This window comes from Canis lupus, chromosome 8 (genome assembly GCF_011100685.1).
Source record: "Canis lupus familiaris isolate Mischka breed German Shepherd chromosome 8, alternate assembly UU_Cfam_GSD_1.0, whole genome shotgun sequence".
Lineage (NCBI taxonomy): Eukaryota > Metazoa > Chordata > Mammalia > Carnivora > Canidae > Canis > Canis lupus.
In genome coordinates, this window is record NC_049229.1 from 48786457 (window position 1) to 48807148 (window position 20692).

The window sequence follows — 20692 nt, forward strand, 5'->3', positions numbered from 1 at the left end:
ACAATGCTGTCTTTTCTTAGCAGTGGAAATGGGCTGTTCTCCACTGCTCTCTGAGAGAATGGTCCTTCCCTATTCTGCTCATATAAACCAGCCCCAAGTGTCAGCAGCCTATTGTTTTATGGGTTCTCTTAACCCAGAAGGTTCTTACTGAGGACAGGGGGCTGGGAGGGCCAAGGTCAGGGGAATGCCTTGTCTTGCTGAGATGTGAGAAGTTGGTTCTGTTTGGATAGATTCCCCCTGTGAGTACTGATGGCAGAGCGTCAGGCTTTCAGTTCAGAACAAAAGTGTTCCCTGCCTCTAGAAGGTATTCCAGGAAGCGGTGGTGTTCGGGTTGGTTCTGCCACCATCCATGCGGGGACGGAGGCAGACTTATGCCCCTGCTTTGAACTTGAGCTTCCTGCTCTGTGGGTGCTGCAGAGTGCTAAGATCTCTAGGTCTTCTCAGTTCCAGAACCTCAGGATGGGGCTTGGTTTATAGCCCCCCCCAACCATTTCCTGTAGATGCCCAGTGCGCTGAGCAATTATCTACCCACCTGCGCCCCCAGCCAGCAGAGCCGAGTGAATCATCTTGGCAGGTGGAGCCATTGCCTCTGGCGGCTCTTGTTCAAAGCCTTCACCTGGTGGTTGGCTGGGCTGGTTTGATGCTTTGAGTGAGCATGGCATCCACCATGTGGGTTTGTTCCTAGGTGAATGTGTTTGATTATAGCCTGGCTTGGGGGCATCTGGAGCGAAGTGGAAAGGGCACCAGACTGGGAGTCAGGAGTCTTGCCCAGATCACCAGCTCTGTGGATCAGATCTCCCTTTAGCAAACATTTATTGAACACTCCCAGTGCTCACAAACTCAGCAAGGTGCAGAGCACACACAAAGGCAGTAAGAGACAGATTGTGCTCTCATAGGATTCCCAGTTTAGTGGAGGGGGCAGAAACTAAAGTCAGAAGAGAGCACGGGGTGGGGGGAGGGCAGCGTAAGCTCAGAGTTCTATGGGAGCCCAGAGCCCCTGCTCAGAAGAAATGAGAACCAAGAGGGCTTCCTGTAGGTGGTGATGCTTGAGCTGAATATACAGGGTGAAAGGAAGCCAAGGAGACAGCAAGGGCAAAGACATGTGGCCAGGGGAGTGTGAGGTATAGAGAGGCTCAGGGTTGCAGGAACATGGAGTGTGGGGTAGGATAGATGAGAACTAAGACCACATCTTGTGGGGCCAAGTCACAGGTACCCTTACTTGACACATTTAAGAGCTTAAGCTCTATCCTGAGGGTGATGAGAACCAAAGACCAGTAACTGGATCAGATTTGCATTTTAGAAGGATCCCCTCCAATGGCTGGGATGGAGCATGGCCATGTGGGGTTAGGAGGCCTCCTAGGAGGTGGTCCGGGAGACAGAGAAAGAAGGCCTGGGAAGTGGCGCTAGGGAAGAGGAATGGGGAGCAAATATGAGGAGGATTCAGAATGTAGAATGGGATGGCTTGGATAGCCAAAATTGGACATAAAGAGGACAAGTGAGCAAGCAGGGAGAGCTGAATGTCTAAGTCCAGTGAACGGGTAGGCAGTGGTGCCAGCCTGGGGTAGAGAGTAGACACGAAGTAGCCAATCGGGGATAGAGACATTGAGAGGCTAAGGGACATCCAGATTGAATGTCCGGCTGGCAGTTGGATATTTTGGCTGGAGCATGAAGATGTGGTTGGCATTCATATATAGGTGGTCGTTGAAACCACACAAGTAGATAAAAACGATGATCCATAGGTGGTACACGTGGAATGAGAAAAGCAGCAGGCGAAGGATAGGACCCTGGGAGACATCAGCCTGAAAGAGATGGGAAGAGATGGAAAAGGAAGGCAAGGGATAGAAAAGGAGAGGCCAGAGAAATAGGAGGGGGACAGACAAGGTCAGTGTTATGCATCCAAGAGCATAGAGAATTCTAGAAAGAGGGAGTCAGGCAGAACCAGGAGGCCCCGGAAGGCTGACCAGGCACTGTCCTTTGGACTTGTTCATGAGGACCCAGGCCCTACCCTCAAGTGCGAGCCTTGGAGCAATCTACTTCCTTCCCCGGGACTCAGTTTCCTCATCTGTCAAATGTGGGATTTTGGCCTAGGGGCTTCCCCTTTCTGGCTCTAAGAGTCTGTGAAGTGACTATTTCTGAAACTTGTTAAAAGGGAAAAGGTGTCCTTCTCCTCTCACCCAGCCAAGCCAACACTGCCCTTGAAGGTGGGTGAATGAAAACCCAGGGACCTCAGAGCTAGCCAGGACTTGGGGGGGCTTTCAGTGGCACTCACTGTTGGAAGGCAACATGACGGAGCGGAGTTGGGCCCCTGTCTGTTCCCGGCTTGGTGACCTTGGGCAGACATTTCACCTTGTTTCCTTACCCGTGAGATGAGGCCCCTAAAACCGACCTTGCAGAGGCGTTTGAAGGTTAGTGAGAACGAGGAGCTCTTGTGTCTGTTTGAGATGGGCCCCAGGACGGGAGACATGAACTGATGGGCCCGTGGTCACGGCGTGGGACATCTCAGTGACTAGAACCAGGTGTCTGATGACCAAGCCCGTTGGGGTCTGTCTCCTACTGCGGGTGGTCAGTCAGCAGCCTGGGGGCTGGTGCAGCCCACAGATGTTTGGCCCACGAAGTGTTCTTTTCAAGATGGAATTCGTTGTCAATGCTGAAAACTGGAAGATTTTACTTAAAAACTCATATTTTCGGCCAGGCTTGAAAACTTGGAAGATTTGTCAAGGCTGAGCCCACGCTGCCGCAGTGGGGCCGGTTGGGGTGCCCTTTCTGCAGGCCCCAGGCCCATGCAGCCCTCCTCCTCACTAAGGGTTACTTGCTTGATCCCTGGAGAGGACTTGAGTTTGCAGCTCGAGCCTTACTTAGCCTGACCATTTGGCTTGAATTTTCACTTCCAGCCCTGCCCACTGTTTGCTGAAACTGCTCCGTATTTCACAGCTGAGGTCCAGACCGTGGCTATTTAGAGAGGGGGAGGCTTGCTGGAGAAGGCAGGAGAGGCAGGCAGAAGGGTTCCAAGGGCTCAGCCCCCTGGGGAGATGCTGATGGGGAAGGGCCTGGCCCCTGTGGGGTCCCCAGGGGGGTGGGGGTGGGGTCAGCGAGGGTGTTGGAAGGAGGCCCCTGGGCTTTCCTCATTCCTCCCCGGGAGAAGGGGGGAACTGTGGGCCTCGCCCTGCTGGCTTGCAGAGGTCTTGCCCCCGAAATGCCCTACTTTGTGGATGCGTGGCCGGACAGGGGAGTGGCGAGGAACCGCAGCCCCTGGCTCAGTGCAGCCCTGTTTATGTGGGGGAATGTCTGGTATGTTTGGTATTTGGGTGTTTACTTCCCAGGGTGCTCATGGGTCCCTGGTGTTGAAATGTGGCTCCTCCGTGCAGTGTGGCTCCTGGCGGGGGGACTCTAGTGGGTCTGGCCAGGGCTAGCTTTGGAGCCCTGTTACTCAGGCCTGCTCATTGACAGCTTGTGTGCCTTGAAGCATTCCCTATGCCCCCGCCCCCCCTTCCCAGGTCTCCTCTGCCAGATTCTGCCCTATGGGAGGTGGTGTGTGCCCCAGGCTGTACTAACACTGCCTTCCTGCCTCACCTGGGAAGGCAGGCCCGCAATCTGGACCTTAGAGAAGGCTCCCTGTGTCCCAGGCTCTGGATTGGAACTGAGTCCTTGTTACAACCTTGTGCTGCTGTGCTCACTGCTTGCCTTGTACAGGTGAGGTGCAGAGGCTCAGGGAGGGCAAGTGACTTGCCTGGGGGCACACAGGCCACTCAGACCCTAAAGCCTATGCCGACAATCCTGATGCCCTGAGTCTCAGCTAAGCCTGGTTCTCTCCATCCATGCTACAGTTCTTCTTCTTTTTTAAAAAGATTTTATTTATTTATTCATTAAAGACACACACAGAGAGAGACAGAGACATAGGCAGAGGAGAAGCAGGCTCCCTGTGGGGAGCCTGATGCGGAACTCGATTCCAGGACCCCGGGATCATGACCTGAGCCGAAGGCAGACGCTCAATCACAGAGCCACCTCGGTGTCCCCATGCTACAGTTCTTACTGTAAGATAAGGCCTTCTAGACCTTTGCCACTCTGACGATGCTAAGGGCTTGTTTTGGGGCTTCCCCCCGCCCCGGTTTCTGCTCGTCTCCAGCTTCGTTGCTCTTGTCTTGGTTGCTTCATCCTTGTGAGTCTGTCCATATTTTCAATGCCTCAGGTTAAAAAGGGTCATTGCTCTTTTTCATCCTATCCCTTTGTGGGCCCTGCAAGATATATTTTTGGAAATGCTTATGAAATATCAGAATTCAAAATCAAGTCTGGGCGAAGGTTGCCAGCATGTGAAAGCCACATGGCCTGCAAGAGAGGAGTGGGGAGGGGGGGCCCTCCTGTAAACCAGTCAGTTTTATTGTTACACATTCAGTGTTACTTGTGCAATACACTGTTTTTATTTTAAAAGCCCAAATAGGAAAAAAACAACATAGTCATTGCCCTCAGAGTCAGAAGCTTCTGTGGCTGCTCTACAGTCCCATCACCAGGATGGAGCTGAAAGGACAGGGGGCCTGTTACCCTATGTGTGTGGAGGGGGGAGGGGGGCACACATAGAGCACCAGCCCTTCAAAGAGCAGGAGGCGGTTGGGCCCTAGGGCCAAAAGGCCTGGATTGGAAACTGTCACTGACCTTCCCGGCAGCCTTGATCTCTTTAGTTTGCTCATTTGTAAAAGTGTGGGGCCGTGGGGTAGTAGGGCTGTCCTGGATGGTTTACCAAGACCATTTGGCCTGCTGAGACTCCTAGGCCAGAGGATTTGATGCTTGCTGAGGTGGGTACCTCTGTTTGCCCAAGCCCTTCTGTATCCAGGCTCTGCTATTTTCCCAGCTGTTCTAGAGGCATGGCTCCTGGGTAGCAGTGATTCTCCACCCCCTACTCTTAATCCCTGGGGACCACCTTCTGCTCCTCCCTTATCACGTGGCATCACCTGACTTCACAAGGATGGGCCCCTGGTGTCCCACAGGCAGAAACCTCCTCAAATTCCCTCCCAGGCAGGAGGAGGAAGTTTTCAGGACAGATTCAGGGGTATGGATCATGGATCCTTGGGTAGGACATGTAGGTCACCCCAGGGGTGGAACCCAGAGGATTCTCCGTGTGCTTCCTATCTGTCCCCTGGGCCCGACTGAACTGCGGCCCTCTGCTCATGCCTCTGTGCTTCTCCTTCTAATGGCTCTGCCTCTTTGTCTCTCTGTGTCTCTTTTCCCTCTCCATCTCTGTCTCTACCTTCTCTGTCTGGCGTTCCCTCCCTCTCTCAGCACCTGGACCAGGGTGAGGCAACAGGATCCCCTGCAACACAGCATTTAAGGAGGCAATCCAGCTTGGGTGCTGATCCTGCCCTGGCATGAGCTCTAGAGTGAGTGTGTCCATCCTGGGCACGGCACTGGCCCCACCCTGGCCCAGGCTCTGCTTTTCTCTCTGTCACCCATTCCTCTTTTTGTCTTTCCGACGCCCCTCTTTGGTGAAGTGTTTGTTTCTCTCCTGCCACGTGGTCTTTGGTTTCTGCTCATCTCTACACAGCAGCAGCCTGATCTTGCCGCTTCTCTGGGCCACAGGACTGAAGCTGGCTGCCCCCTGGTCCAGCAGATCTGATTTCAGATTTTCAGGAGGCGACTACAGCCCAGCTTGGTCTGCCGTTCACACCTCGTCCAGTCAGCTGTGGTCAGGGGCTCGAGTCCCCCTGCCCACAAGCAGAGCCCTGAGAACAGTCTCTCTGAGGAGGGACTGCTTAACATGAGGACCCTCTTGGCCCTGGGTCCCCTAGTCTGTCCCTCACTTCTAGGGGCATGTGTGACATGTGGCACAGAGGTACCCCTCACTTCTCACCCCAGAACACAGACAGCTTTACCCTGGGCCTTCCTGGGAATCCGGGGGAAACAGAGCCTACATCTCGTGGGTCTTTAAATGTATCTAGTGTCAAGCTGCCTCCTTCTTTAATATTCCTGTTCTTCCAGCTGTATCTGCAGAAAAAAAATCATCATGCCCCATTTTGGGGTTCCAGTTTTAGATGTCTGAACTGTGTGTGGTGAAAACACTGCTGGCTCACCCCCTCCCAGTCGAGTGCTTTAGAGACTCTGGCAAACATCAAGGAGCTGGGGCAGCAGCCTTGATGCTGTGGTGAGGGAAGGCCGGGAGGAGGCTGGTGGCGGTGGTGGCGGCGGCGCGGGGGGTCTCCAGTGGGGCTCAGGCAGGAGCCACAGGCAGCCCGCAGGGATGAGAAAGCTGAAGGGCACTGCCCAGCACCCCTCTTATTTCCGGCAGGACCTCAGCAGCTGTTTTCCAAATTTCCTGGGGTGGCTTTTACATAGCAGCAGGAGAAGTTGGGGAAGATGCAGCACAGTGTCAATGGGGAAGATGTCGTAATGGGGCTTTGGGGCCATTTCTTGCCTTACTGAGAGATGTCAGCTGAGGTGGAGCATGGCTGCAGAAGCCTGGGGATGGGCGGGGAGGCTACGGGGTGGAGGTGGGGTGTGGAGCTTTAGCAGGGGGTTAGGCTGAAGTGCACAGCCTAGACTGTGTCAGGATTTGTGCAGACCTGCCATAGCCATCAGGAGTTTGCCCTTGATCGAGGCTCTGCCTGGTCAGTGTGCTTCTGGGGAGGACAGGACCCCGCCCCCAAGCTTTGCTGGCCTCCTGCAGACAGAAGAGGCCAGGCCTGGTGCAAAAGGCTCCTTATTAGCACCAGGGAAAAGCTTATGCAGGAGCAAACATAGGCAACACATCGTTTTTATAATTATAGAATCCAAGCCTGTGCCATCTTTCCCTGGAATCTTTTTTTTTTTATTAAGATTTTATTTATTTATTTGACAGAGAGTGAGAGAGAGCATGAGTAGAGGAAGGGGCAGAGGCATAACAGGCTCCCCCCGAGTGGGACTCGATCCTAGGACCTTGGGATCATGACCTGAGCTGAAAGCAGACGCTTAACTGACTGAGCCACCCAGGTGCCCCTCCCTGGAATCTTTTATTTCACTCCTTCGACGCACATTTGCTGAGCCCCTGTGAAGTGCCATGTTCTGTCCAGGTGTTGGGGATGCTCAGGTCCCCCATCCTTCAGCCTAGCAGGGAAGACAGAAGCCTACACAAACAGAGAACTATGATGGGATGTGATAGAGACTCTCACAGTGCAGTCCTCAAAGAGCTGTGGCAGCACAGTCAAAGCAGTTAATTCTATCTGGGGAGTCCAAATAGCCTTCCTGAGAGAGGTGACATTTGCTCTTGAAGGTTGAGTAAGAGTTTACCAAGGGGGAAAGGAAGGTCATCTCAGGAGGGCCCAGCTGGCTTGGAGAAGAGGAGACATTTGGAGACAGAGGGTGATGGCTGGAGGGATTTACGGGGCTGGACAGGGAGGCTGGAGCAGCCCCCTGACACGGGCATCGGCCTGGCCCTCTTGAGCTCTTAAACTCCCAGCATTGAGCCTCTTTGTATCTGCTGCTGGAGCAGCTTCCCTTCGCCCCTGGCTCTGTACAGGGCTGGGGTGGAGTGCGGGGTGTTGGAAGACAGAGGTTGTATCTCCCAGGAAGCAGCCACTCTGCCAGAACCCGGGCTTGCTCCAGGCCCTGTGAGCCCTGAAGTGCCCGGGTTGCACACATCACCTTGGCAGTTTGTGGGCAAACCCTCTGGGCCGAGGGGAGATTGCACTGCCAGCCACTTCCTCTAGTTCCTTCCCTCTGCCTGTCGTCACGGTTACCTTGGCCTTGTTGGGGGTGAGGTTGAGGTTGGGTGGAATCAATTTTGTCCAGGTTTCTATTTTCCCAGATGCAGGTCAGCCAGAGGAGCTGTCACTTCTGGTTCTGTTTCAAGGGAGGCCAAGGGGCTGGGAGGTGCTTGGGTGTGGCGGTGTTGACAAGGTGCCTCTCCAGCCAGCCTCCCAGGAGGGGTGGGAGCGGGGCAGGGAGAAGCTCAGAGGTGGTGGAGGAGACAGGGCTGCCTTACCAATAGGCCTGTGCTCATGGCCATGGGTGCTTGGTCTCTGGCCAGGCTCTGGGTCCTAAGCTCCTAGAGCATGCTGGGAGTGCACGGAGAGAGGCTGTTTATTTTCCTGGCCTAGAGCCCTTTCGGCTGAGACCTTGTTCCAGGCCTCAGGCTGCCAGATTCACCCCCACTGGCTCAAGAAGTGAGAGAGTTGGCAAGCCCAGAGCAATCCAACGACTTCACTAGTGGCCTCTGACTCTGGGCTGTCCCCAGCCCAGCTGGCCCTGTGTGTCCTCTAGATCCTCCTGGTAGCTCACAGACAGCCAGAGGCACCACATCGAAGTGATCCTGATGGGTCAGGGCTGTGAGGGCTGGTGGTCAGTCAAGAGCAGGAAGATTGAAGTCTGAGAAATCCGTGTTGGAATCCCAGCTGTGTCATTTCTTAGTTTGGGTGGCCTTGGGCAGATGGAATCCTGCAGCTCAGTCCCACCAACTGTCGAATGGGACAATAATAGTACCTTTCTCATTGATTGTGAGGGTAATGTGACCTGTGTGGAAAGCATTTAACAAATAGGCATGAAACAATAAGATGTGGAAAGCATTTAACAGATGTGATAAATAAAATAAATAATAAAATGTGATTTAAAAATAAATCACCGAGGGACACCTGGGGTGGCTTAGCGGTTGAGCATCTGCGTTTGGCTCAGGGCATGATCCTGGGCTCCTGGGATCGTGTCCTGCATCAGGCACCCCGCATGGAGCCTGCTTCTCCCTCTGCCTGTGTCTCTGCCTCTCTCTCAGTGTGTCTGTCATGAATACATAAATAAAATCTTAAAAAAAAAATCACAGAAAGTCAGGGTTGGTGGGCAGTGAGTTTCCTCCTTCCTGTTTAATGGTCCCTGTCTTTTGCATGGTGAATTTTCTAACGTGTCCTGGGGGAGAAGCAAGCAAACCTGGAGACTCAGGGAGCCCCTCTGCCTGTGTCCCGCACAGGGCACTCCCGGGATCTTTGGATACAGGGGGGTGTCATGGGGACAGAGCCTCAAGTGCAGAAGCAGGGAAAACAATCAAAGCCAGCTGAGGAGGCCGGGGAAGGTGGTTTAGGAGCACCAGGAGGTAGATCGGAGCCTCTGGGAGGACCAAGAGGGAGGCTCCCCCCGGGGAGGTGGAAGTGCGTGGGGGTAGCATGTGAAACCTGTGTCCATGCCCAAGGCATTTTTAAAGGAAGTGCCTGGGAACCGCTGGCCTGGAAAATAGTGCCCAGAAGGCTTGGGCTGGGCAAGAGGACAGACCGTCACCGCCCACTGGGTGTCACCTCCGAGTGAGTGGCCTTGCCAGGCTCCGAGCCTCCTGAACTCTGGCAGAACCCTCCAGAGGCCTGCCCTCCGGGCCACTGGCCCGCCCGGCCTTGCCCACCTGCTCCGGGAGGACCGGGGCGCCGCGTGGGTGCGGCCGGGCTCGTCCATCTGTCCGCGTGGGGCGGGGAGCCGTCCCCCAGGCCCGCCTCCACGTCTGACCGGTGGCTCTCTGCCCTCACAGCTAGATGAGGAAGAGGAGCGGAGGAAAAGGCGCCGGGAGAAGAACAAAGTGGCGGCGGCCCGATGCCGGAACAAGAAGAAGGAGCGGACGGAGTTTCTGCAGCGGGTGAGCGGGCCGGGCGGGCGGGCGGGCGCCCATCTCGTTCTTCCGAGCGGCCGGGGCACCTGCGGGCCCGCAGACGGCACCCAAGCCTGCGGATGGAATGCACGGGCACCTGCTGGCATCTGGCCAAGCCGCAGCCAGCCCTCGGTTCCTCCCTGCCTCCCACCCACTGCCCTTTCCCCCACCCAAGGGCAGCCGGCCTCAGGTCCCACCCACCCAGGGCCCCCAAGGCCAGAGGAGGTGGGAGGAGCCAAGTCCCCTCTACCAGGTCACACCTGGTGCTGCTGATTGACCCTTGTGGCCGCGGACTGCTACTACTCATTTCAAAACCCTGGTGGCTGCAAGAGTTGTCTAGGGTGGATGCTAATGACCTAGGTGACAACCGCCAAGTGTGCGCGGTGGATGCAGCACCTGGCAAGAGAGAAGCTCCTCCCTTCGCTGCAGGGGGCTCTTCCAACCCTGCATCCCCTCTGGCTGGCCTCAGCCCTGCTGGAGGGGGCCCCCAAGCCTCTGCCCCCAGGGAGCAGAGGTCAGCTCTGCCTGTGAAGGCCAGCAGAAGGGGTCGCCTTCCCCTCCCTCCCCCACCTGGCCCTCAGAGCGGGTCTCTGCCCTTTCATGTGGACTGTGCCAAGCAGTCCCCCCAACCCCCCTAGAGTCCCATCTCTTAGGCCTTCGCTGCTTCTCAACAATGATAGACAGCAGTGAAGGGACATGACCAGGAAAGCTAATCAGTCCAGCTTGGTAGTCTCTGGCCTCTCCACTCTGGATCACTTGTTCATTACTAAAGAATAATAGTAACAATAACAATCCATGGGTCTGGCTCTGTTCTATAGCATGCAACAAGTAACTGTGGTTGCTAACATTTGTAAGGTTGGGAGGTGTGCAAAATACTGTAAATATATTATCTCTTTATAGGCATAACAACTGTATGAGGTTATTGTCTTCCTACAGATGGGGAAACTAAGGCATGGTGAGGTTAAGTTACTTGCCCAGGTCCCTCAGCAACTAAGTGGTAGAACTGGGATTCAAGCCTGAGGCTAACTTGAAAGCATTTGTTCTTAATACTCTGCTATGCTAGCTCTAATTCATTTGTTCATTTGTTCATTCTTTCACTCATTTGTTGATTCATTGGCAAGCATTTTTATACACGTGCTAAATGCCCAGCACTGTGCCAGGTGTACTGAGGGACACACAGGAAGGAGCAGACATAGACCGTCCCACGGGAGCTGGAGAGACAAGGCTGATGTGGCCTCTGGTTTCTCTAATGCTGGGGAATATATGGGTCTCTTCTCACACTCTCAACAAGCAGAGAGAAAACCCGAGGTCACAGGTGTAGACAGTGTGGGGCCGTGTGTACACCAGCAAGCTCTGAGCATCTGGGGTAGGTGAATGGCCATTACAGGTGAGAGTTAGACTCCCAAGAGCTGGGAGCTTCCTTGGAAGAGTTGGGGGATCAACACTGGGCTGGAAGTTTTCAAAAAGTTTCTAAGATACAGGTCTGACACGGGCCTTTAAGGTGGTTGGAGTGTCCCGCACCTCATTTCCAGCCCTGAGCACCTGCAGAGCCAAGTAAGGCATTCGAGTGAGATAAACATTAGTTATCCCCATTGTGGGAATTGACCTCTAGCTCAGAAGAGGTCAAGTTATTTGCCCAAAGTCACACTGCTAGCAAGTGTGAGCTGGGATTCATTTATTCCTTTGCTTATCCATCCATCCATCCATCCATCCATCCATCCATCCATCCAACCAATCAGTGTGTTGTGAGTACCTGCTATTGCACAGCAGACAAGCAAGTGATGTCTGCATCGGATTGGCAGAGAGAAGTGGGGAGTGGTAATGTGTGCTGCGAGTTGTGTTGGGCCAGCTTGGCGGGCTGTGAGAACACACCATGAGGCCCTATCTTAGTCTAGGCTGAGGAGAGACTGCTTACTGAGCCACAGAAGAGGAGTAGGAGCTAACGAGATGAAGGACAGGGATGTGGGGGGTTAGCAGGAACAGTGCAAGCAAAGGCCAGAGGCAAGAAGTGTTTAAGGATGTGATTAAGAAATTGAGAAGAATGTCAGTGTGGCTGGAGTTTAGAGTACCATGGAGAGAGTGGAGGGGCAGGCAGCCCCCCTGGTCCTTGCTAGGTCTGTGCTGCGATGTCTGGGGCAATCCTCCTTTATGCCTCTGGTCCTGGCCTACTTACTAATATCACTTGTTTTACTCTCACAAATGTCTCCATCTCCATGATTATGTAGTCATGGAGAGCGATGGAACGTTTCAGTTGGAGGGAGACACACCTTGGAAAGATCCTCCTGGCTGCAGTGTGTGGCAAGGATTGGGGCAGTGGGAAGACCAGTTATATGACTGGGGTGGTGTCCTTGGACGCTCGGGGTCTAGGAGGGGGGTTTGGGTAGTTCCATCCCAGTCCTCCTCTTCTCCCATGCTCCTCTCTTCCCCTCTGGCCTTAGAAACACAGTTGGGCGTGAGGTTTAGGACACAGATGCAGATGGCTGTGTTGATGGCCAGTGCCCACAGACCTGAAGAATTCTCTTATAATTCAGTCGTTTATTATTTTTTAAAGATTTATGTATTACTGGAGATAGAGAGAGAGAGAGAGAGAGAGAGAAGGGGCAGAGGAAGAGAATCCCAAGCAGACTCCCCACTGAGCATGGAGCCTGCCATGGGGCTTGATCTCATAACCCTAAGATCATGACCTGAGCTGAAATCAAGTCAGACGCTTTACTGACTGAGCCACCCAGGTGACTCTTGTACTCTATTTTTTACCAGATAAAATATTTATAAGGCTCAGAGGTACAAAAGGATATGTGTGTACACACACCCACACACGTATGTATAATGTAGAAAGTCACCCACCCATCCTTGACCCCTGGATGCCTAGATCCACTCTGGGAGATTCTTAGAGCCTCTCAGAGTTCGCCTGCCTGGACCAGCCGAGTTCCTGAGGCAACCAGGGTGACCTCAGTACCTCCTGTGTCCACAATTACATGTAGCAGCCCCTGCACTTCTCCCTTCTGTAACCCTGGCCTCTGTAACTGCTGCGCTTAACGCAGGTTCATTCCCTGGGCTTTGGTAGCAGTAACCCCATCTCATACTCCCATGGTGCACTGCACTGTTCATGGCCATTCTCTCCTTGATGGCCACAAGAAGAAGGTGGCTCTGGGAGGAGATGAGGCAGTGCCCACTCCACTAATGAGGATTCTGAGACTCAGAGGAATGAAAGTTTGCTCAAGGCCCCACAGCAGCTGAGGTGGGACTCGAACCCAGGGCTTCCTTTGTTGCCCAGCATGCTGTTCAGGTTGCCCCGGCTCAGGGAAATTGGGGATATGGTTCACAGTGACATAGCTAAAGTGGCAGAGTCAGGATTTTAATTCAGACAGGTCTTTTGGACTCAGAAGAGGCCACACCAGCCTTCTACCCAATACTTACCAAAAGAGTTGTGAAATAGAACTCTATTTTAAGTGCATTAAGGTTACTTGTTTTTAAAAGATAAAATCAGGGATGCCTGGGTGGCTCAGTGGTTGAGCGTCTGCCTTTGACCCAGGGCATGATCCTGGAGTCCTGGGATCGAGTCCCACATCTGGCTCCCTGCATGGAGCCTGCTTCTCCCTCTGCCTGTGTCTCTGCCTCTCTCTGTGTGTCTTTCATGAATAAATAAATTTGAAAAACCTTTAAAAAAAAAAAAGATAAAATCAGAGAATCTTAATGCTTAAAGTCCCCTGGGCCAATCATTATATTTTCTGGGAGGGGACTGAAGCCCCGAGAAGAGAATTGACTTGGCCAAGGTCACACAGCCAGTATGAAAAGCCAGAACACGCAGCCCCTTTGTATTTTTTCTCCTGCCTTTGCTGAACACAGTGAAAGAGACAGAATGTTCATTCACTTCCACTAATTCTACTCTAGAACGACAAATGGAGGCAGCTGGGTGGCTCAGCTGGGTAAGCATCTGCCTTCGGCTCATGTCATGATCTCAGGGGCCTGGGATCGAGTCCCACATGGGGCTCCCTGCTGGGCAGGAAGTCTGCTCCTCCCTCTCCCTCTGCTGCTCCTCCCCGCTTGTGCTCTCTTATTCTCTCTCTCTCCCTCAAATAAATAAAATTTTTAGAACGAAACAATAACAACAACAAATGGTTTCATTTTCTCCAGGGCAATAAATATCTACCAGAAGACAAAATAATAAGCAAAAATGCAAGCAGAGTTATTGACTTCTGTGATTAACATGTATCTTGATTAGGGAAACAGATCAGGTAATTGCTGCTACAAAACCACAGACAACTTCTACGATCATGGTTAAAAAAAAAGAAAAAGATTCTTCGGAACTCAACTTCTACTTATGCAATTAATAAAGATGTAGCACCACCCAAGAAAACAGAAGGAAATAAAAGTAAAAAGCAGTCACATTCTGACAGCCAGCTGGGCAGAATTTAGGGTATTCCATGATATGCTCTAACCTTTTAAAACCAACAGAATGCAGTGCCATTCTGCTGAATGGTGACTGTATGTGTGAAGCCACATGCCTACTTGGGTCTCTGTGTGATACGGACGTTCGTACGTGAAGTTGGTTGGACACACAGTCATTTCGAGGCATTAGATTGGTGTGTAGTACTGAATGCCGTGTGCCTGGACGCTGGCCCTTGCATTGGCACCTTTAACGCCCACTCATGTGCCACTCAACTGCTTCCTTGCCATCCCCCAAACAGCAGCCCCCTTGGGCCCTTCCCCTCGGGCCCACAGGCAGCCTCTTTCATTCTCCAGATGGAGCCAGTCACCAGGATCTGCCAGGCGTCTTTGAACCATCCTCCTCTGCTGCTTCTCCTTCTCTTTCTCCATGGGCCCTTGCTCAAAGCTTAAAGTATCCATTCCTTAAGCCTCCCTAAGCCTTCAGTTTATAAGGTGCCTTTCCCATGTGAGTTCACTTAATCCCCGCGAGCATCATCATTTTATATTTTAGATAGCTGAGACTCCGTGTAGCTAAGGAACTTACTCCTGACTCTGGTTCCAAACCCTAAAGTTTTGCCTAACGTGGCTCTAACTCCACCTTCCTGGCTCTCTACCTTCTGTCCTAAAGTGACCTATGGTCACAATGGAGGATTTCTTCTCCTAAACACATCTGTAGCTTATTTCCCATGTCTGTGTCTTTGTCCACTCAGGGCCGCCTTCCTCATGTCCCACCCCCTCCACTGGAGGGGCCAACTGGCCTTCTCAACCCAACCATTTTTTAAACTTGAGGCCAGACCTAGCCATTTAGGCCTCTTGGAAGGTCTTCCAGTCCCTGCAGTGCTGATGGGCACATAGTAAGCTCTTTCCCGCTGTATGGATCCTGATTCCCCCAGACATTCGTTGTACACGAATGTCCTCAAGCAAATGCAAATGGGTGGATTGAACAGAAACTCCTAGAGACAGAGGGTCAGAGGATTTGAACTTGGAGTTAAAATGTTGGCTCAGGGGAACCAGATGGTCAGAGGGTTTGTGAAGAGTCCCCAAAGTCATGAGTTCATCAGACCCGGTGAGCAGGCAGCTAAGATTAGCACCCAACTGGCTCAGACTGATCGGTCATGGACCCATGGTTTCACGTGGGTCTCTCTCCTGGCCTTCAGAGATGACTTCACCCGGAATTCTGAGAGCAGGGGACAGGGCCAGCCTCCCCCTTTGGCTTCATCCTGTTGAACCAGAAACAACCATAGCTGGTTTTTAATATTTTTCCCTTGAGCATTTTTTTCCTTTTTTCAAGGCTGTTCTCCTGCAGTGTTTGGTCACGAGGTTTGCACGTGTCAGCAGTCCAGTTCCCTGGGCCACTCATGCTGCGTCCTCAGAGATGAGCACAAGGCAGGCCAGTGGGTGGGAGAAAGAATAGCAGCCCTGGGATGTGTGTGGGCCCCACTGAGGGCCCTGAAGACCACCAAAGGAGGCTGCTCGGCCTGGCCCTGACAGGTGGAGGGCAAGCCTCTAGACCCAAGCCAGGGTTCCCCAGCTCAGTTGTGGAACATGTAATCATAACCACAGCTTGTCCTTTGCCTGATACAGGTTGCTCAACTTCAGCTGTTGACATTTTGTCTAGATAGTTCTTATTGTGGGGCCATCCTGTGCGGGATGTTTATGAGCATCTCTAGCCTCTACCCACTACCCCTAGCCTCTACCCACTAAATGTGGGTAGCAACCTTCTCCCCAGTTGCAACAACCAAAAATGTCTCCAGACATTGTCAAATGTCTTCTAGTAGGCCAAATCGCTCCGAGTTGAGCACCACTGGGCTAAAACTTTGCTGGCTCTTGAGTAAATTTCAACCCTTGAGCTGCTTGCCAGTTTTCAGACACAGTCCAATAAAAATCATTCAGGAGCCTTCCTGTCTTACTGTTTTGACCCCAAGCCTTGAACTGGTATGCCCATCACCTATCCACACTCTAGACATGCGAACTCCCCCTGAAATCAAATAGCCAGCATTGCTTCTTTCCCTTGGAGTCTCTCCCACTGAGCTGGAAGTTCATTGGGAATCTCACTTGAGATTTGAAACTTTATTTTAGATCCAGAAGGATGACAGTTGATTGCCCCCCAATGGGCAAAGCTTCTAGATAACAGGGGATAAAGAGGAGGGTGTTTAATAATTTGGGGCTAATAACCAGGCAGCACGTGTTTTAGGAAGAATGACATGATTACCCTGGGCATGTGATCCCACAGGCCAATATCCCCAATGTACAATGACACATCACACATCAAAGCACTTTGCCACTGCACTGCCAGCTGTGGGTCACGTGTGACCCCCTCTGGACCCTTCATGCACCTGCTCTAGTGCCACTGGGCCACTATTCTTCTCCCACCCTTTGTTTCTTTGGGCCAGGGTCAGGAGGCAGGAGAGTATTGGCATATTTGAGCAATTGCAAGGAAGTCACTGTGGCTGGAGTAGATTGAGCGAGGGGAGGGAAGGGGGACCTGACACAGGCTGGCCCCAGAATATAACCTGGTTCATCCCGCTTTGACACAGGCCAGTGTCACAGGAGTGACGGGCACGGCTGCAGAAAGTCAGTTACCCCAGGGACTCAATAGCAGGTTCTGTGCTTTCTCCAGTGGGAGGCTGGCAGGCAGAAAACAGGCGGACGCCCGATGGGAGTGCCTTGTAGCTCCCCAGAGGCAGAGCTGGTCCCCAGTGAGCGCTTACAGCCCTGTCTCTGTTTCCACGCACCAGGAATCTGAGCGGCTGGAGCTCATGAACGCGGAGCTGAAGACCCAGATCGAGGAGCTGAAGCAGGAGCGGCAGCAGCTCATTCTGATGCTGAACCGGCATCGCCCCACCTGCATCGTCCGGACGGACAGCGTCAAGACCCCCGAGTCCGAAGGCAACCCGCTGTTGGAGCAGCTAGAGAAGAAGTGACCATGGGCTGGGCGAAGGAAGAGGAGGAAGAGGAGGAGGAGGAGGAGGATTTGGGAAGAGGGTAGAGGACGAGGGGTCCCAGAGGGCCCTTCCTCGCTGCATGACAAACTTGACAAGGAGGCTCAGCACAGCCAGCGCGGGCCGGGCCTTTTTTGTGAAACTCAGATCAGCCACACGAGGGGCAGAACGGCTGAGGGAACTAGAAGGACCAAGCGCTGAGACCAAAGCAGACCCTCGGGCGGGGCTGGCCTGCTGGGGCCCAGCTCGAAGGAGGCAGCACAGAGACCAGAGACAGCCAGCGAGAGACACCCCAACCCAATGGCCTCGGGCACTTCCCGGCCCCCCCACCGGGCCCACTGAGGGACCTGGGAGCAGCCAGGAAAAGCCATGAGTTGCAAACAAAACGCGGCTGGGGACGAACTCCGAGTCCAACTGCAGCCTGCCGGCCCCCAGCCCTGCCTGCCGACCCTGAAGCCCGGCTGGACGGGGTGCCATGCGGGGCCCTGCCGTCCCCGCCCCCTGGGCCCAGCGTGGGGGGCCCCCCCGGGAGCGGCAGCCGGGGCGCACCCTCGCCCGCCCTGCTGGAGTTTGCTGTGGGCACGAGGCGCGGGCGCCCTTCCAAAGCACATACTCACCGAATGTTTACAGACTGGCTGTCCTGGCAGGGCTTTCAACTGCACATGTTTTTTATACTTTCTTTTTTTTTTTTTTAATATTTTTTACAAAAAAAAAAGATTTTATACAAGCAATATATATATGGATTTCTATAATCACTCGATGTGATATAGTATAAATATGCTATGGTTTGTTTGTTACGAACAGATATCCAGCAGTTATGGCCATTGTGTGTAACTCCTAAGTACTGTAGTAGTCTCTGGGTGTTGGGGGTGGCCGGGGCGGGCATGGGGTGCATTTCCATCCTGGTAAACCCTTCCTAGTACTCAGTCCTGTATCGCTCAGTAAACGTTACTCTTACTTACTCGGCTGCCTCTTGTGGTGTCTGCCTAGGGAATGGGGTGCAAGGCACGCCCGGTGGGCTTCCCGGTTGCGGTGTCAGAGGATGTTTGGAGCGTCTGCTGTAGGCCCTGGGTTTTCACAACAGCCCTCCCAGGTAAGTGATTATATGCCCATTTTACAGATGAGGAAGTCGAGGTTCAGAGAAGTCAAAGAAATCTGTGGTACTTCCTTTGTTCACTCCACGAGTGTACTGAGTGCCTGCCCTGTGTGTGCCAGGCAATCTACAAGGGGCCGAGTCGTCACCATAAAATGATAATTATCTTGTTCTCTGCTAGTGTGGATAGTTGTTGATATTTACTACATAGTGCAAATGATTTAATATCTTTTATTCTCTAAAGGTGGCTGCAGAGTTTGTGTCCTGGCCACGTACCCAGTTCCTATAGTGACAAATGCTGGGATCCAGGATTCCCGGGTTCATTGGGCTCCTGCATGGCCACAGTCATCTGTGTTGGGCTCACCATCCCCCTCCTCGGGCCTCCCTAGGATTTCCTGTCAGGTGGTCACAAGTAAGGCCTGTGCCCAGAGTTGCTCTGAGAATCAACTGTGCAACCTATAAGAAGGACAAGACCCATTAGCAATCAGATGGGCACAAACTAGTATGTGTTGGTTGGGATACGAATTAAAGGGAACTTACATATGCCAGGAGTGGGAAATCCGTGTGACTCCTGTGCAAAGCAATTTAGCAATAACCAGTGATGCTAAAGCTAAACACATCCTTTGACCTAGCAATTTCCCTCTGAAGTATATACCCTGGAGGAACTCCAGCACAGGGGCCCAAGGAAATGGACAAGACTTCCACTGAAGCTTTGTTTGTAATAAAGAGAAACTGAAAACAACCTAAATACCTATGAATAGAAGAGCAGATAAACCGTATTTTTATAAAATCAAATATTATGCAGCAGTTAAAAAGAATGAACCAGAGCTACAGGTATCGATGTGAATAAATCTCAGGAATGCAGTGTTGAGCTGGAGGAGAGGACAGCAAGTTGCAGTGTACCATTTATGTAATCTTTCTGGACATGTAAACTGATATTTTACTGTTTGCGGGTACACACAGAACTGGATAGTAGAGGTGCAAAGGCATGCACAGGACTGCTATCAAAATCAAATATCAAAATCAGTGATGGGGAATGCTCCTGGGGAGGGGGGCGGGCAGCATCTACAAGACCAAGAAGGACACTGGGTTTCAACTGTACCTGTAATATTTCATTTACTTTAAAGAATCTGAATCAAATGTAGAACAATGTTAGAATTTGTCAGAGGTGAGTGATACTCTTCACATTCTTCTGTATGCTTGGTATATTTCATAATAAAAGAGAACAAGCCACAGCACAAATAGGTTTTGTTTTTCCATTCTTTCCTTAGCAAACTCAGGAAATAAAAACAAAATCTGAAGTTACAATGGAGTTCCAGCATATGCTCCTTGAAATGATGCAAATTTCGTTAAGTGTCTAGAGGGAAAGAGAGAGAGAGAGATACAATTCCAAGGGTGTAATTATTGTTTCCCTGGCCCTTGTAGTCGGTAAGCCCAAGCCCTGGGGTGAGGGTGTCCAGGGAAGAGGGCACCTTGGGGAGTGTTGATCTGCTTCTTTCAGTGGGTCCTGGTCCCTGCTCTCTGCAAAATGAGCAAGGGAAGGCATACATTTTCTCCTTAAATGCTGACTTTTCATCCCAATCCCTCTGTAAAATGCAATCCACTGCACCTTTAAGGCTAGAAGCAAAGCAAAGGGGAGACATTTTAAAGACATGAGAGCAGTTTTCACAGGTATATTTATTTCTTCTTGTGCCAACAAATCATCACAGATTTTCTGGTTTAAAGCCACACAAATTTTAGTATCTTAAAATTCTAGAAATCAGAAGTCCAAAATGGGTCTCAATGGATTAAAATCAAGGTGTCAGCTGGTCTACGTTCCACTTGCAGGCTCGTGTGGGGGACAATCTGCTTCCTGGCCCTTTCCGGTTAGTGGAAGCTGCCCACACTCCTTGGCTCGTGGCCCCTTTCATCTTTAAAGCCAGCAATGTCCGGCTGAGTCACATCACATCACTCTGACACTGACTCTTCTGTGTCTTCCATCTTTTAAGGACCTTCGTAATTATATTGGGCCCACCTGGATAATAAGAATAATCTTATTTTAAGGTCAACTGATTAGCAACTTTAATTCCATATGCAACCTTAATTCCCCCTTCCCATGTAACAGAACATATTCACAGATTCCATCCTTGGAAGGCCATTACTCTGTCGACTGCAATAGGAATTTAAGAGTTGGAGGTTCTTACAGCTCTCCTCATTCCCTGGCAAATTAGGCTGTTTTCCATGGAAGCACTGTGAGGATAGATTCTCTACATGGGACGTCTCCAGTGCCTGGCACTCTGCTTGGCACAGATGGTCAACACACACAACCCATGAATGCCATACGCACAGACGCACAAACTCACAGATATACTCACAGATGTGTGTGACACAGTATAGACACAAACACATCTATACACAACACACGGATACACAGACACACACATTTATTCATGTAAGGTGTGACTGAGCATACAGTAATGAGACTGATGCCAGTCTTAGTGCTTTATGTTACATTTCTGTAATTTTGGAATGAACTTCTTTTCCATACTGGTAAATCCTCTTTCTATGAGAAGAGCTAAATAAATCATGGTTAATGACAATGTCAATTAAGCTGGGTACACTGTTTTGGCTTAAAAACTTAAGTATGTCAGATACTGAGTTTCGGGTTTG

General features: G+C 51.8%; 1 protein-coding gene across 5 annotated transcripts in view; it reads left to right on the top strand.

The window, feature by feature from the left end:
• Positions 1–17911, top strand: part of JDP2 (Jun dimerization protein 2) — a 43928-nt gene extending 26017 nt beyond the window's left edge. For all 5 annotated transcript variants that reach the window (XM_038545306.1, XM_038545305.1, XM_038545302.1 and 2 more), the window contains exons 3-4: positions 9464–9568; positions 16747–17911. In XM_038545306.1, the coding sequence (XP_038401234.1) occupies positions 9464–9568; positions 16747–16932 (291 nt within the window). In that variant the 3' untranslated portion in view covers positions 16933–17911. The remainder of the gene's footprint in view (positions 1–9463; positions 9569–16746) is intronic.
• The last annotated feature ends 2781 nt before the right edge of the window (positions 17912–20692 follow it).